The 18,815-nt window shown below is 35.2% G+C and overlaps 1 protein-coding gene across 1 annotated transcript; it reads right to left on the bottom strand.

Annotated features, from left to right (window-relative positions):
• Positions 1 to 3,071: 3,071 nt before the first annotated feature.
• On the bottom strand, positions 3,072 to 18,311 carry LOC129742958 (CLIP domain-containing serine protease B4-like). The gene is made up of 4 exons (XM_055734902.1): positions 18,158 to 18,311; positions 5,700 to 5,934; positions 3,606 to 3,904; positions 3,072 to 3,543 (listed from the first exon to the last, which is right to left on the bottom strand). Exons 1-4 carry the CDS (start codon positions 18,309 to 18,311, stop codon positions 3,215 to 3,217), a joined length of 1,017 nt encoding a protein of 338 aa, XP_055590877.1. The 3' UTR covers positions 3,072 to 3,214.
• Between the last annotated feature and the right edge of the window lie 504 nt (positions 18,312 to 18,815).

Below are 18,815 nucleotides of genomic sequence, written 5' to 3'. Positions count from 1 at the left end.
TTTTAATTCATGAATCTGTTATTTTAACTCTGGTGTATTCGGTTTCAATCTGAATTGATTATTTCTTTTATTTATTTATAGTTTGATTTTTCAAATCTGAATTGCCATTATGAAGCTTTGTTATGATTGAATTCTGCATAAGAATAAAATTTAAAAATTTTGGATCATAATATGACGCAAAAACTCGAGATGGTATCTTATTATCTTTTTTTATTTTCGGAAAATTATTATTTACACATTTAAATACGTTTCGAAAATCATTAATCAAATTTGAGATGTGCCAAAACAAAAAGCGATTATCTAAATTTCCTTCTTATTCATTCATTTCAATTCTTTCTCATGTTTTGGTCGATTATATTTAACCAGATGAGGTATTACAAGATATTTTTCAATTAGGGTTCTCTCTTATTTTCAAAATGTCACCAATAACTGATATCAGATGATTTGTCGCTTCTAAAAGAGATTTGATTCCTGTGAAACTTGGACAAAACATGTCTGAAAAGATTAAATGCAATTAAATATTGCTTATTTGATATTAAATTACATGAAGATTAAATTTGTACTAGATATCTTCAAAAAAGTAGTTAAAAAGAAAGATGATCTTTAATCAATAGCATCCCATACTTCCTACCGCACGTATCCACATGGTCGGGCAACTCAGGACGGTTATTAAAAATTTGGAAATATAACGGACAAATTTACAAAAAATCATTATTTTTAAACATACCAGAGAAAAAAGATTGTAATTGAATAACAGCAGCAGTATTAAAATTGTATCTGAGGAATAAACAAAAATTTATGTTCATTTTATTTTTTTTTTTCAATCGTTTCCAAACACAATATCTACAATTCAAAGAGAAATTTAATTTTTTATATGATTTAGAAAATAAACTGGCTAAACACGGGCAAAATTTGGAAAGTTTTGAACAATAGCTGGGCATCCCGGCCAAATTTGATTTGACTCAAATTAAATTCTTTATCGGATTTATGAGCAAGCCTGGAAATATCAATAAAAACGATAAACAAAGTATAAAGCGATACTTGATGTACAGTGAAAGATACACCTTAGATGTTTATTGAAATTATAAGTTTTTGATGATTGTGTAGCTTTTTTAACATTTCTTTCAGATATGATATATTATCAATTATCCAAAACAACTTTAAAAATAACAATACTTAGCTCAACTTCTCGGTGAGCCGAATACTCGGCTTAACGGTTTTTGGACGGTATTCGGCATCGAATATTCGGCCGATCGAATATTCGATACCGTCAACTGGGGCAACATGCAACAATTTTCAACTTCAATGGCTTTCAAAATCTTAATGCTTACATATAATCATACCTCTTATACATCAAAAGTTTTAAGGTTGATGGGACACCAAACTGACGTAGTCAGAAAAATTATTGGTTTTACCAGTTATTTTTTAATTTACAAAAACATGCGATTTTCACCCTACTAAGAAAATGGGGTAAGTTGCAACAAACTCTGTAATCAATGAAAAATCAAATGAAAACGTTTGAAAATTTATAGTTTTTGATACATTTGTGATATCATAACGCATAAAGCACCAATTGCAGTAATTTTTGGTTCTATTCAAATTAAATTTCATTTTTTTGCCAAAAATGTTTTTTAAGAAAAAAGTGTTAATCTGCTGCATACATTTAGGGGTAAAAAATACTACAAAATATTCTATTAGCTAAAACCGTGCAAATAAATCTTAGGATGGATGAAATTTTATTGTTAACAAACGTATAATGCAAAACAATCATACCGCAGCATATAGAAAAGCAATTTATGAGATTTAGTTCTGATTTGCATTTTGTTGCATTTTGCCCCAGACAGCTGATATATAAAAATATTTATTTAAAAAAACTTGGTGATTGTCCGAAAAAATTTTATACACCAACAGTGTTGGTATAGAATAATGAAAGTAATATAAAGTTTGTAGGTGATATCATTAAGCCAATTCCTCATACTAGGTAAAATTTTTTATGGCATCGAAAAATGTAAAAATTTGAACATATATTACTCGATTTTTTAAATTTTTTATGACAAACAAAAACTTTAAAAAACTCTTTCACGATGTTAAAAACTATGTCATCATCAATTTGTTATCATTCAATGATAACTTTATTACAGTAAATTGAAATAAAAATTGAATGAGTGTTGTGGTGTACAAATGTTGCATCTAACCCTGCTTTTGCATGATGCCCCGTTTGACGGTACATCTCTTAATCAAATCATAAGTTTCGAAAAAACCATGAATCCTAGTTGAATTCAGAACTAGAAATATGCAAACCGAGAAATAAACTGGTTATATTAATATGTAACCAGAACCTTCAAAATGAGTTATATCTCATTTTAAATTTCAATTCAGAACTGAATTTCTATCTACAATGAGAAATTTTTATTAAAATTGTTGCAGAATTCTGAACCTGGGTCCAGTGTTCGGACTTTGGCATGAGTCATTTGAATCTCATTGCGATTGGTTTGTTGTCTAGAATCGATTTTAAAAATATTCAGATTTAAGTGTTTTTTACTGTTTTTTATTACTCACGTGCAATCCTTCCTTTCGATACGTGTCGGTGCTTCACTTGGATTTTATCGAGAATAAGTGTAACGTGCGTGCATCTTCTTCATGCATATCAGATGTTATTATTTTCCCGGCTCATAACGACAATCGAATCTTTGAGGACGTCAGCTCAACGCTTCAACCTGTCACTAGCAACATCTCAGGCACCGAAACTATTCCGCCATATTCTCAAAGGACATCGGGACGCACCACTCATGCCAATTCGGAAGCTCTCTTCTCTGGCCACCAACGATCGACTGTTCCTGCATCAAGTCCTCCCGCTTTTCGGTCAGGTGGTCCAGGGGAGGGTTTAACCTCCAAACTCCCCCCCCCCCCCCCCCGTTCGTACGGCCATGGTCTATGCTATGGTTCGTATTTTTTAAATTCGATAAAAAAAATTCCCTCACAACTCATTGGTACTCTAATACTTCTATAAAAATGGTACATTGAATTGCCTCTGTTAAAGATATAGAAGATAAATTGTCATACAATTTGCCTGTGGATTATCATATTAAAAATTTGGTATATGTATTTCTGAATTTTTTTTTGATTCTGTTTATTTTCTTGCCAAACATAAACTTTCAGCTTAAAATTGGATCGAACTTTTGAGCTCATGGATAAATATTTAGTCCTCTAGATTCTATGGGAAAATCGGCCATTTCGGTTCCTTCGCGAAAGGACCGTTCATCTTTTCCTTGATCCAATCCAGATAGCTGGTAACTCGCGCATAAACACCGGGAACACCCTTCCGTCCACAACCTTTGCCCCAGCTTACGACACCATACTGATACCAGTAACCATCATCATTAGCAGCCATACATCCACCGGAATCACCTTGACAGGAATCCTTTCCTTCCTCTCCGCCGGCACACATTTCCGAATCTAGCAGATCCGGATATGGGACCCGGCACTTCTCCAAAGACACTCCCGGGACGTCCACCTCCAACTTGTATTGGTTTCCGAAAACTCCTAAAGTTTATTATTGTTTTTATAAGGTTAAGTCATAATATTTTGCTACTGATTAAAATTACCCGGTGCCTGGGTTCCATTCTCAGTTGCTCCCCATCCAACGACCGTGAAAGTTTTTCCATCCTCATTGACCGACCGTAGATTATCAGCCAGCGGCAGACAGACTGGCGAGATGAAATCGGTGAAATTGACCGGGTGTGCCAGTTTGATCAGCGCTATATCGTTGTGAATGTTGGCCGAGTCATAATCGGCATGAACCACGTGACCTCCTATGCGCACATCGATCGGCTTATCAGAGCAATCGCCTTCGACACAGTCCTCATCGGCCAGAATGTCCCATTCGCCTAGTCGAACCTGGGTTCTGGAATAGGTTTGTTTTATATATTACAGCAATTCTTATCGCGGATGTATGAATTAACAAAATGAAGGCACATAATCATAGAAATTATATAATAATTGAGCATTTTATTTATAACACCAATACGTAGGGTTGAAATGACGTGAAATTTCGTATCTGAGTGTTTTAAATATGGGCCAAAGAAGATCCCATACAAAATCATAATTAAAAATGACCCAATTCGAAAAGAAATCCCAAGCAATCTTTGATGAATGCATCGAATGCAAACAGTAACCAAAATGAGTTATCAATGCCATTTGTTTTGCTTCGATTATAGTTGTTTTAACATCTAACATGTCATCCGCGACTGATTTCAACGATGCAGTTGGTGAACAGTCATTGAAAAACTTATTCGGTACAACCTTTGATCAATGTCTTGGGCTCGAAGTCACGAACATCAGTTCAGGAAGCAACTGACTTGCCAACTGAGCTATATCACAAGCCCAATGCCCAAATGAAAGCAAAACTTAGTATCGCATTTTTCTCGATGGCAAAATTAGGTACAATTGAAGCAACAATATATTGAAATTTGATGCCAAATCAATACCAATTCCTCTGTCAAAGCAATACTAGGCATCGTTAAGGAATCAACGATCCGATAAGAAATAAACAATAAAAACCAGTACAACGGTTTTGGTTTCACTGGACCTTTTTTAATAACTCGTTAATCCACCCTTTATCAAAAGAGTTTGGAGGACATCATGATGCCATATTTTGTTTCTATTGAACACCAAAGGTGGCATAATTATTCTCTTAAAACTTCTCATGAAGTATTGGCTAAACGAGGCGTTCACGTTCAGGTTTCAGTGAAACTAACACTTGGCATATTCGGGGTATCCTTTTATGAAAAGTGAGACCCAAATTATGGCATTATACCTCCTTTATTCGGCAAAATGATACAGAATTTTGTTACTTCCAAGGCAGGATAGCAATATTAGGTATAATGTTGCCATAGAAGTCTGCTCGAAATTGGCTCACATGCAGCTCTACTACACTTATTTATCTTCGGGTGTCCCATACAAATTTTTGTATAAAATCAACAAATCACCTACAATTTCATTTAAGCTTTTGATGAAATAAGGTTCAATGGCAAAGTTCAACAAACCCATTAAATATAACTGTGTCTCATTCGACAATCCACTTCTGAAATCGACAATCATCATATTGAAAGACAACTGTCAAGAAAATTATAAAATTATCAAAAGTAAGTAAAAATGATATGATAAACCAAAACTTAACGGTATTCTTCTCGGAATGCTTCTTTAAGATGTTCAGCTTAAAAAGAAGAACGGATAAACAAAATTTTCAACATTTATAATTTTCATTAAATTTAAAATAACACGAAGTTTACCGGGTTAGCTGGTAGATGTTGAAAAAAATTAATTATAAACAATGTCACAATGCCTTGAAAATATTTATATGTATTCGCCAAAAGTAAGGTCTAGACGAAGAAGTTAAAGCACTTACAGATAAATTTCACAGAACAATGATCGAAAAATTTTATTCCGCTCAAAAGTCCTTGCGAGAAATATAAGGTTCAACAGGCCTGACTGAAGAAATGTAATTTTTCTCTTCAAATTTTGACCTAGGATCAAGAATCTGAAATAACTTTGCAGCTTTAGAGTACATACTGTAGAACTGACTTAAAAACTGTAAGTAGTTGAACGTTTATGATCGTTTTAGCACGTTTGTATATGCCACTCGACTTGTAGTTACATATATCTCTAATTGAGATAGAAAAAATTCAAAGAGTACTTACACGCGAACCTCAAACGGAAGTTCCTCGAAGCAGTGGGCGGCAGTCAGAACGAACTGGTCGGAAATCAGCGATCCTCCACATCCGTACGATACGGCCTTGCCAATGATCGGTTGAACCAGCAGCAGCGCAGTCCAGGGATAGGCGTTGATGGCCGTTTTCTTGCCGCCAAGGATTCGATCTCCCAAACTCACCCCGCATACTCCCGGTTCCGGTAAGGTGTAGGTGTCCGTTACGGCTGTTGAAAAAAATAAGATTAAAATTAAATTCGAGAGATATATTGAACTGAGATTACCAGAACAGACGAAGGACAAAACTAAAGCAGTGCTAAGCAGCAGCCCGGTTGATCGAGTTATCGCGATCATCTTGCAAAGTGAACTGATTTCAGACGAACTATCAGCAGCTTTCTTTTATTGCAACTGTTATCAGTGTTATTGGAAATTGTTTTCAAAACATTTCATAACAGATTAAGATCTGTTTCAAGGAAGAAGATCTTGAATTCTAAGTATATTGAAGGGTAAGATTTTAAACGCTGATTTAGCAGAATTGTACACATTTGGAATGTGATTAAACAAATTGATGCATGCTTAATCAGAGCATAAGCACGACATGAGCACCTTAAACGATACCCTGCGAACATTAAGGTAGGTACACCTGAGAAACAATAAAATTGTTCAAACAAATATGTAAAACAAACGAAATGATGGGATAACACTTACCAAAATAGCATATCGAAAAAAAATAAAGGCAGTTGCTGATTTCGATTCAATTGTAAATCACACCAATAATACTGCTAGCCGTCTGGTGCATCAAGCTCCACCGCAAAGTACGACTTTAATCTGATAATCGATCCAAAAAAATCACTTTTAGTGAACTTGATGCAATTCTAATTTAAGGTAGAATATCTAGATTTCGACAGTTTTTGCTTGTTTTGTCAGAAAACCCATGTCAATACATAATTTGACTAAAGTTTTCATCTCAAATATGATTGGTGCTATGAATCAGACTTTTTTTTCTTCATTCTCTACCTTTTTTATAGATCAAAAGTTTAAAAACAAAGTTTTTATTATGCTTTCACTAAAACCCTTCGATAATCTAGTTTTCGACATTCAATTTTAGTTTTCGACACAAAAAGTTTTAGTTTTCGACAAGAACATTTTCACCTCCTTTGTTAGCACAGGAATATGAATACTTGCATATTGGATTGCTTGTCTACTTCACGGCGTTTTTTACACCATGGAAACAGTATAAACATACCCAAGAAGATGGGCGTCGAAAATTAGATTATTGGGTGAATTTTCAGCGCTAGTTTTCGACAGCTCAAAAACAGTTGTAATTTCTTAAAATGTAAGCAAAAATATGAAATAAATTACCGAAAAGATTGATTTAAGAACCTTACCCATCCATTGATTCCTTTTATGGTGCTTTCAATCGAATAATAGGGGAGTCTTTTCATGATTCAAAATCATTCTTATTTGGTCGATAGCATTGAATTTCACAGGTGATTTAGTATATTACTTTTCAATAATTGATTTACTACTATTAAACAACTTATTTATGAGAATTTTCATATTCAACGTATACTAAACTGGGAGAACAAAAATAGAAAAAAAATTAACATAGATAGCTTGAGCCATCAAATAGAAAGATAAGCCTTTCATTAAAAATTTGTCGAAAACTAGCTCCTGTCGATATCTAGTGTATCCCTAAGTGATTTTAGAATTTCCAAGGGGTTCACACGGTATCATGAACTTATTTCTTGACCAAAATCATCCAGCACAACCTAATTAATCCCGATGACGCAACGACAACCAAACTTCCGTAATGGTCTTCGGAACTTCGGCACCTTCGAAATATTGTACGCAAGGCTCGAAAGCGTTTTCAACGTTCCAAGTCCCAACAGGATAAAGAAAATCTAAAACAACTCGAAACTCGATACAACGACTGCCAAGCCGCATCTTTTCGTAGCTACATCGACCGAATAGAATTAAACCTGAAGGACAACCCATCTAGTTTCTGGACGTTTGTTAAGAACCGCAAGTTAAGCACTTGTATACCTGAGCAAATGAAGTACCGTCAACTGGGGCAACATGCAACAATTTTCAATTTCATTGGCTTCTAAAAACTTTATGTTCACAGTTAATCATACCTCTTATGCATTAAAAGTTTCAAGGTTGACGGGACATCAAATTGGCGTAGTCAGAAAAATTATTGGTTTCTTCAGTTATTTTTAATTTTCAAAAAACATGCGATTTTCATCCTCCTCAGAAAATGGGGTAACTTGCAACAAACTATGTTTTTGATAAGAAATCGTATGAATACGTATGAAAATGTATAGTTTTTGATATATTTTCAATGAATTCAAGATCATTACGCATGAAAACACCATTTGCAGTGATTTTTTGTTTTACGAAAACTTATTTTCACATTTTTTTTCTGAAAATTAGGGTGCTGCATATATTTAGGGGTAAAACAATAGTACTAAAAATTGAAAAAGCCGAAATCATTAAAAAAAATGTTTGGATGAAAGAAATTTCAGTGTTGACAAACGCGTGATGCAAAACAATCATACTCCAGCATTTGGATATGAGATTTACAAGGTGTTTCTTTGATTTGCATTTTGTTGCATTTTACCCCACACTGGTAACTGAATTATAAAAATATTTATTCAAAAAAATTGAGTGATTTTTCGAAAACTATTTTTAACATCAATAATGTTGGTATAGTATGAGGAAACCAGTTTTTTTACGGCATCGAAAAATGTTAAAAATTGTACATTTATTGTTCGATTCTTTAAATTTTATATGAAAATCAAAAACTTTAAAAAACTATCTCAGGATGCTAAAAATTATGTCATCATCATGTTTTAATCATTAAAAGATATCTTTATCTCAATACATTAAATTAAAAATTGGATCAGTGTGGTGCTATCTAAATGTTGCATCCAACCCCGCTGTTGCATGATGCCCCGTTTGACGGTACCGCGAATTGTCCGCAGATTCTTCTGAGGAATCGGCCAATCTGTTAGCCAACTTCTTCAGCAGCGTGAACAATCCCAATTCACCTGAATTTTCTGATGAGAGTAGACAGGGCATTCCTACGCATGACATTACACTTCCATCCTTAAACTTTACCCAACGTGATGTCCTATCTGAGTTGGAAAAGCTGAACGTCAAAAAAGGTCCTGGAACCGATCTACTTCCACCAATATTCTTGAGGGAATGTGCAGAATCACTGAAACTGCCGATTTGTCTGCTCTTCAATCGTCCTCTTCATGAACGGAAGTTTCCTGCCATATGGAAGACCGCCTCGATAACTCCTATATATAAATTCGGTTGTCGTAATTCCGTGGAAAATTACCGAGGAATTTCAATCCTGTGTTGCATAGCCAAAGTTTTTGAGAGCATGGTTCACTCGGTGCTCTATAACACCACTCGTCACTTGATCTCTGACTATCAACACGGATTCGTTAAGAAGCGATCCACAGTGCCAAATCTGATGTGTTACACCAACTACCTATCAACCCAAATCGAAAGGCGTCGACAAGTGGATGCAGTCTTCTTTGACTTCAGTAAGGCTTTCGACAAAGTTCCTCATCGACTTGCCATTGAAAATTCAATCGTATTTGACCGATCAAAGAGCGTCTGTCAAGATCAATACATCACGTTCGCGTATTTTTTTATTTGACCTCAGGTGTCCCGCAAGGCAGTATTCTAGGCCCTTTGATATTTGTTCATTTTGTGAACGACCGGACTTTCCGTCTGAAATCCTGTATGCTGCTATATGCTGATGATCTTTAGATCTACAAAATAATCTCATCGGCTCGGGATTGCCACGCTCTTCAATCTGACATCGACGAGTTTCTCCTGTGGTTCGTAACGAATGAAAGATCGCTGCACTCTTTCGATTCGAAGACTCCTAGATGTATGGTAAGGAGCCCATACACAAGCGGCGTACTCCAATACACTTCTTACCAAGGAACAGTACACAGCTTTAAGAGTGTATATCCTGAAAAGATTGTGAATTGCGCCTAACGAATCATAGAACAGAGAAAGCCTTCGCTGTGATGGCACTAATATGGTCGCTGAACGTTAGTTTTTTTTTTATCAACGATGACGCCCAGATCATTCATGGAGCTGACTTGACGATGCTGGTACCGTTGATACTATACTCGAAGCAGACATTGTACAGACGGCGACTAAAAGATATGTACTTGTATTTTTTTATGTTCAACTGCATCCCATTTTCGGAACCAGTTGAACATAAAAAAATACAAGTACATATCTTTTAGTCGCCGTCTGTACAATGTCTGCTTCGAGTACAGTATCAACGGTACCAGCATCGTCAAGTCAGCTCCATGAATGATCTGGGCGTCATCGTTGATAAAAAAAAACTAACGTTCAACGACCATATTAGTGCCATCACAGCGAAGGCTTTCTCTGTTCTATGATTCGTTAGGCGCAATTCACAATCTTTTCAGGATATACACTCTTAAAGCTGTGTACTGTTCCTTGGTAAGAAGTGTATTGGAGTACGCCGCTTGTGTATGGGCTCCTTACCATACATCTAGGAGTCTTCGAATCGAAAGAGTGCAGCGATCTTTCATTCGTTACGCTCTCAGGTCACTTCCGTAGAACTACCCCATCAATCTTCCGGATTATGAGAGTCGGTACATCGTACATATTGATAAAATTAGAAACCCTCTTTTCCAGACATGTAAAAACTAAAACGGCTTTTTGTGTTTGATTTGGTCCGGCAACGTGGATTGTGCAACTCTACTCAATGAAGTATGCTTTCTTGCACCATCCAGACATCTGCGAGGAAGACAACTTTTAGCACTAGTCATGCACCGCACTACTTACGGACAGAATAATCCTCTGACCAGCTGTTTTCAGTGTTTTAATGTTGTGAACAATTTGTTTGATTTTAATGTGTCCAAAACGATGTTTAAACATAGGATCAAGAACCTTAGATATTAAGATCAGTCTGTAGGACATTTGAATCCGAGACGGTGTGTGAAATAAATATATTCGAAAATGGGCATAAATTAGGAGAAATTGCTAGATAGTGCTGCCATCTATGACTTGAAATTAGAGAAACAGTGATTGACTATTAAAAAACATTTGAATTTTTGAATTCCAACCTTTTTTTTATTCAAATCCAGCCTCAAATCTATGTTTCATCATTTTGCAACTTACTAATAAATGTTAATGAAGAAATCAAGCAGTTTGATAAAGTTTTATAGCTCAATTATAAAATTCCTTAACGCTAGAGTAGCATATCTTAAAACCCCCTTTTCATACCTTTGAAAAACTTTGGAGTTCTCGCGAACTCCTCAAAATGCAGTTATCTATTCAAATAATTCGTTAAAGCATTATTATTAGTTTTTACACAGTAAATTTTTTTAAATATTTTTTTTCGTTGAAAAACTCAAGTGGTACTTTTCTTATTTTGCACCCCTTTTTTCACATTTTTTGGCCTCAACGCCAATTGCTACGTCCAAAAAAAGTAAACTTATGCTTGATTTACCGTTAAGCAATTCAGAACAAACTGGAAATTTAGGTGATTTTCAATCATTAATATTTTAACATGCAAAACACATAGTGGTACTATTCTTATTTCGTTCACTGTAGTAGCCAAAGAACGTCCGGAAGTTAAGCAACAAGGTTCAAACGAAGCACGACGGATACACCCTTTGGATGACAAAACGTACATGAAGATGGATTTTTGGCAGCTTTCTGACCAAAAATTTTATATAGCCACTAGTGATGTCCCCGGAATGTTCAAATTCGTTTTTGCCGTTAAGTGTGCAAGAAATGGTTTGAATCAAACCGTTTGATCTGCCATATTTTCAGCTGCGAAAAACAAGACCATGGACTCCAAGATGTAAAAGAAGGAGTGCCTGAGAAAACGTATTCTTCCGTACATTAGATCTCACAAAGGACCAGTACAGATTTGGCCAGATTTGACTAGCTGCCACTTCAGCAAAGAGGTACTACAGTGGTATTGGGCCAACGGGTGGATTTTGTCGAAAAGGACATCAACCCACCCAACTGCCCTCAACTCCGCCCTATCGAAAAATTTTGGGTAATTGTCAAGCAGAAGATGAACAAGAATGGTAGAACGAGACGGGATGCAACCTACATTTTGAGTACAAAACATTTTTTATGCGTACATATTTAAGATGAATTCTAGAGTTTGTTTTGATAAGGTCATATGAAATTGCTGTTGAAATTTTTAAACACGTTTTTAATTCTAGTGTTATGAACAATACTAGGAGTTAATATGCGATGTGGAAACAAATTAAGAACTTTCTAATGTATTCGATATGATCATTAGTTTAATTATATTCAATGAATAGTTTCTTACGACATTTTGCATTATTAATTTGGTGCAAGCGTCGTTTTGGAAAAGAACATTAATTTAACCTTAACTTGGTTGAATCTTTCTCAATCTTTCTTTTTTCCATCATAATTGCTGAAAAACTGATATCTAACTTTATAGTAAGTAGAAGTGTTACCTGGAAGTACCCGGTCAGTTATGTCTGGAATCGGTAGAAGGAGGGACTGTCCTTCAGGAATGTTTATAGTCGACTAAACATTGCTGGCTGCTTGCTGTTTATGCGACGATCGTTCAAAGAGTGCAGAAATTTATCCAAGTAGTCGCTTGTTATTTTGACTCTGTTTAAACACGAAACTGATATTTTGCGATTTTGCGCAGCATAAATAAACATTATTAATTTTCGCGTGAGCTTTCAGTACGTCGTATGAAACAAAATGTAAGCAAACAGTTTTATTACAAAAAATTATAAAAACTGATATAAACAACTCGCAAATTTTTTTCCATTTAGAATATTTGTAGCCTGGACAACATATTCAATATGTAAAATACACATTTTAAAGTTGTTTTGATAACTTTTGCAGCAGTTTTCTGTGAATGCTTAATATGTTGCATACGACGTAATGAAAACTCACACGAGAATTGTACTCACCTAGTTACATATTGAAGCGTTCTTTAGTACCATGGTCGCTTAAACTACCATAGATCCCGGCTTCTGGTGAAATTCTGAACATTTGCACACTTTTTGAAGCACTTTACGGAAAATTGCAAAAGGTCGTTTAAACTGCAAATCCGAACTGTTGTTTTGCGACTTATTTCGTACACGGCAATTTAAGGGGATGCAAATAATCGTAAAAACCAAATTGCACTCGGATATGAGCAAGTCATTATTCGTCTTAAATTCAAATCATATTATAAAATAATGTTTTGATCAAATGAACCCCAATTTTTACCTTACGTAGAATACATGTTTTTCAATCGTTAGCAGTTAGCATTTTATTTATTTATGTTGGTTTATACGACCTTATCAAATCAAACTCTAGAACTATGCTTTATGAATATTTGGCACCCCTCCCTGGGGAGATGGGAAGAAGGGAGGTACTCTAGCTTACAAATTTTTACATAACTCGAGAGCTATTGCTAATGTATGCAAATTTGACATGACGCTACTGTTATACAAGTTATGATTTTATGATTATGTCAAACTCCTGCCTTCTTCGAGTGACGATATAATAAGGGAGGAGGGGGGCTTCCATGCCTTTTTATTGCATAACTTGAGAACTATTCTAGAAAAGCGCCAATGTGGTCAAGCGGATAACCTGGCGCGAGTCTTGTTTTGGTATGCCAGGCGTACTGGGTTCGATTCCCAGTATCGGCAAGAAAACTATTGGGTTCGAATCCCATAAGTGACCGACAGGAAAGATTTGCCTGCTGACCAGGATGCTGAAATACCTGTAAATAAACTAGCCCACCTGATTGACTCGTTCTTCGTATATAAACCTACGTCAACACAATACATTCACTCCATAACAGTTCATACAAAGCCATAGGGTCCGGGAATGGTGTACGCACTGCATTGGAGATTTGTCGAACTTAATAAGGCCGGAACAAATTTTAAATCTTTCTTTTGTCACTTGGAGTTGGAACATCGCAAGGGGGGGGACAATAAAAAATAATGCGAAAAACAAATAAATTGGAATAAATCGCACGAAAGCTTGTATGCAACCAAATTCCATACTCCATCATTGAACAAAACCTATGAATCAAGTACTTTTACTATCGAATTATTCAATAAATCAAGATTAGAAAACGTGGAAAAACTCACATCTTCCTAAATTTGTGTATTGGTCTTGTAATCTTGCGGATATTTGAATTTTTCGTCGAAATTAACATAAAATACTTCAAACTTTATTTTTCCCCCCTTCGGGTTTTTGGAAATTTCGAAGGGGGGGGGGGTGACAAAAGAAGAAATTGATATTTGTTCCAGCCTAATCTAAGAATGCATGTGAGCAAATACTTAGGCAGAAACTGCGTTTAATTCGTGCACTAAAGGTGGATAACCAACATACATACATACATAACTTGAGAACTCTTCTAGAAAATCGAACACAAATTTAGCTTGAAAGGGTATTTGGGTACGAGGATTGGTTCTATGAAAATTAGGTGCCCTTGTCTCCCCATTTTTTACATTACTCGAGAACTTTTGCTGCAAATTGAATCAAATATAGCTTGGGGAGGTATGTATGTATTCTTCCGAATAATGGGTTCCATCGTAGATTGTACTGCCTTGCAAAATGATATCGATCAGCTCCTGATGTGGTGCGATGAAAACGGAATGGCCGTAAACATCAAAAAATGTAAAGTTGTTTCATTTACTCGGTGTCAGACTCCTATCAAATTTAGCTACGCGATTGGTTAGACTGTCCTTGAGCGGGTTAGTTCTATTCGAGACTTAGGTGTGGTAGTTGATAACAAACTAAGATTCAACGAACATGTTTCGCTAACTGCAGCCAAAGCATTTTCTGTCTTGGGTTTCATTCGTCGCAACGCTGCATTTACCACTGACGTTTATGCTTTCAGATCTTTATACTGCTCCTTGGTACGTACGCAGTGCCAGTTTGGGCACCGTATCACGTCACACATGCCCTCAAACTACACAGAAAAAAATTTTGACTATTACGTGTCACTGGAAACTGCACCCTTAAAAATAAATCGCCTGTAATTAACAAAACCTGTAATTTTAAATTGTTTTCCTTGAAAGTTAACGAGGATTCATTTATTATTACAGCAAATGTCCTGTAAAAAAGTTGAACACTAAAAATTAAATGTCACGTAGTTATGTTTTCGACCTGTAAAACAACGGTAAATGTTCTGCTCCTTTTTGTTACAGGACATTTACGTAATTTTACAGGAAATAATTTTTGCTGTGTAGAACGAGTCCAATAATACTTTATCCGATTCACCCTTCGTCAGCTTCCTTGGACTAATCCTGCTGAGCTGCCGCAGCTTGTTGATTGGCTTAGAAATGCTTTCGGCTAGCTAAGGTGATCTAACCGATTTTACCGAAACCGGTAAAACCGGTAAAACCGTCAATTTTCTTAATACCAGAATAACGACTTTTAGGACGGTAAAAAACCGGTATTTCCGTAAAAAAATTTATCATTATTTGGCATTGTTCTAATAAAGACGTAGCTAAATGTTTCTTAACCAAAAATTTATGAGTACAAATGTTCAAATTATGTTCAATCAGCTGCACAATCCAAGCTCATTAAACCTTACTGCAAGGTTCGTGTGAGATTTGATTATTACTAAAACTTGTCTATGAACCTTTTTAGATGAAAGCTTATTTTTATGCAACTTTACACATTTCAGTTCAGCTATCGAACCAACGATCCATAACATTTAAAGACTGTACAAGTGTACAATGACTGAAAAAAATGACACTGCTACAAGAAATTTAAGATTGCTTCACAATAATCACTGAATTTTTCATTGATAAGCTGGAATTTGGTTAAATTTACAAAAATGTTTTATCCATAAACAGGAAAAGTTTACCAAAATCCTTCTGAGCGGTGCTGGACTTTCACAAACTTGAAATTTAAAACCAAAAATATTGAAAACTGATAATAACTTCCTAGTTTGTTTCATAACATAAAATGTTTCAACAGAGTCAGCATTTAAACACATGTTAGATTGTTTGCATGATTTTTTTTATTAATATTTCCAAAGTAATTGATGGAACTCTGTTGTTTTTAATTAAAACCCTTTTGAAGCATTTTCTTTTTTCGGACAAAGCAGTTAAAGTTTTTATAAATTTGCAACAGTATTAAGCAACAAAAAGCGTATGGATCAGATCTAAACAACTAATTTTTTGCTGAGTTTGGACTGGTTTTTGATAGATGTTTATTTCTAGCTGTTCGAATTTTCGGGAAGGCAAATTCAATGCTCACGACCTAGGTTTCGGGGAAAAGATCCGTATTTTAGATAACAATAATCTGTTATTCTGTGAGTCAACCAAAAAGTTTGTGATAGTGTTTTGAGTTTTGTTTATTAAATAGTTAAGGCATTGTTTAATTGAAAAATCTTTTTGTATATTCCATTTCATATCATTTTCATGAAAGACTATATAAACTTTTACTAAATCTGTAAAATCTGTTCTTAAATACGAATACTGCTTTACAGAGTATATGACAAATATTTGTTGTAAATAATATGAAACTTCTAGAATTTTCGCAACTTCACAACGAAGTTATAATAATAAAATGAAAATGATAAATATTATGATTATCATGATGATGGTGATAGATTCATGACAAAGGGATAATTTAAAGGCACAATACCATTGGGAATGTTGCTAAATCTATTGCGTTATAAATTCTGAGTATTTTATACCATTACTACTGCAATTAGTCGAAACATTTTCATGAATTCGATAAACTTTGAAAAGTACCGGTTTTATTAGTTTTATCGGTTCGGTATTACGGTGTAAATTACAAATACAAATAGAAATGAAAACAAATTTGGCATGGGAGGGCATCGTCTTTGTAGTGCAATTCGAAAGTCTAGTTAATGCACTCATTTTAAACGGTTGCTTCTGAATTATGTTGAAATTTGGTTTGAAATGGTGCCAACAGAAAAAAACCATATTTTAATAATTTCCCAAAATTTAACATATTTTTGGAAGGTGTTGCAAAGCCCACCGGGCCAGCAAGTGTTTTCATATAAAAAAAAATAGTTCAACTTAAGGTCATAGTTCAACTCAAGATAACTACAGTACAACTCACAGTCATAACGCTATCTGCATTCAACTCTTCCTATATAACTTAGATAAATGAATATTGTAGGGTAGATTGAGGCATCTTGGACAACTTTTTCATTGCTCTATAAATTCTTTATTAAATATGATAAAATTAAATAGATAAATGTTATGGTTTCATTTGATAATAGAATTAATTTTTTAATAATGATTTTCCTCGATTCCTGAGTGTTTTAAAAAGTATATTTTTTTTATTTTGAAAATTGTGGGCCACCAAACCCAAAGTGACCAAATTACACACAAAATTTAGTAGCTAATCCAAAACTGTGAGAAATTTCATTTTGCTTTTAAATAGTTGTATTGAAGCAATTGCAGAAGTGGAAGTAAGAAAGAGAGTTGCGTATGATCGTTTTAAAAAACTGACTTACAAACATTTCGGTAATATTTTTCAAAAATCTTTATTTGGCATGAGAAAACTTTAAAGACACTGAAAATGCATTTTATTGTTATGAATTGGTATGAAAACACCAAAATATAGCTGGCTTAAGATATCCAATAACATGGCGTAGAAGAGAATGATGTTTTAAAGTGACTTCCTTTGAATTTTATTCGGTTTAGGCTTACTTCAGGAGCGGTAACGTCTAGATCTAGATTTGACTTGCGTAACCTGTTTTAAAAAGAAGGGGTTAACAAGTTACTGGATGATGACTTTTCACAACCGGTGCCTGATGGATCTACCATACAGTTAAAACGCAAAAAAAAGTTTCATTTGTAAGCAATATAGTATTCATTGATTCTTATTAACAAAAAATTCCCCGCTCTTACGAAATATCAAAAATAATTTGAACGGCGCGTGTTCACAAGATAAATGAAAGCCTGTTATGAATATTTCATAATTTGGTATAATTACTTGAACTGAAAAACTCAAAACTTCATCTACAAGTTCCCTCCCCTGAGAGTCAATTATGCGCGGTTTTGTAATGATACTTGAAAAGTCCCCCTAAGATCCAAATAATGAAATCATTTCATCAATAGGAAATTTCCTTTGGTCGCCGCCGTTCCAAAACCAAACATTAGTAGCTGCTACATCTGCATCCTTGAAATTCTGCCATTGGGAGAGAACGGAAAACTACCAAAAATTATCGGTTACACGAAGAACAACTTTAATAATCTACCTGAATGGAGAAAACTTTTACCATGACACGGTTTCCACTTCTTGAAGTATTTAGGTATGTACCTACTGGAAAACAGCCGACCGCACACAAATTGTAATTTACTCTCCAGCTTTTGGTCGGTAAGTTCGTTAGTCAAGTTGCTCTTCTAATTTGAGTAGTATCTCTAGCTAGTAACTAAGTTTGTTCCCCACTTCTTAGCGGTGCCGCCCAAAAGTTTGCGGAAATCTTCCCGGCCACCGTCTGCCTGATGACTGTCAGACTGTGGTCCAAGGATTTCCGCTCTGGTTGACTATTTTGACATTTGCGGTGGACCACAATGCCAATTAGCACCGTCAATTTAGTCATCTGGGCGAGGAAATTGGTCCTGAAGCCTGATCGAAACTTTGCCGCCCTACTTCTTGGTTTGCGATACGGTTGGTTGCCAAATGGGAGACAAGTCGGGAACGAGAACGGTGTCATTTTTGGACAAATCGATGGAGAGGAAAACATCTGTTGAATCTTTCCGGAAGAATAACCATCATCGCTCCTCGGGAGTGCGTCTTCCAAGTGTTGGCAAGAGAGCTTACCGGCACCTGTAGTGAAAAGTCGGTAAGTGCGATTAGAAAACTTTTGCCATTCATAAAATCATGGAACTGTAAATTTTCGATACAAAAGCAAGCAAGTCAGCAGCCAAAACGAGTTAAAAATTAACAAGCCCCCTCTGGGAAGAGTTTGGTAACTTTTCATTCCATAACGCATGATTGAAATAATCTTGTTTGGGTCTCGGAAGAAGAATTCTGGATCACTTTAAAAGTGGGAAAAGTTGAATTTTTTTTTGGTTTATTTGACTCAACGTTGTATTTTCTAATC

The sequence above is a fragment of the Uranotaenia lowii genome, chromosome 2, assembly GCF_029784155.1.
Source record: "Uranotaenia lowii strain MFRU-FL chromosome 2, ASM2978415v1, whole genome shotgun sequence".
Lineage (NCBI taxonomy): Eukaryota > Metazoa > Arthropoda > Insecta > Diptera > Culicidae > Uranotaenia > Uranotaenia lowii.
This window is presented reverse-complemented; position numbering and strand designations above follow the sequence as displayed.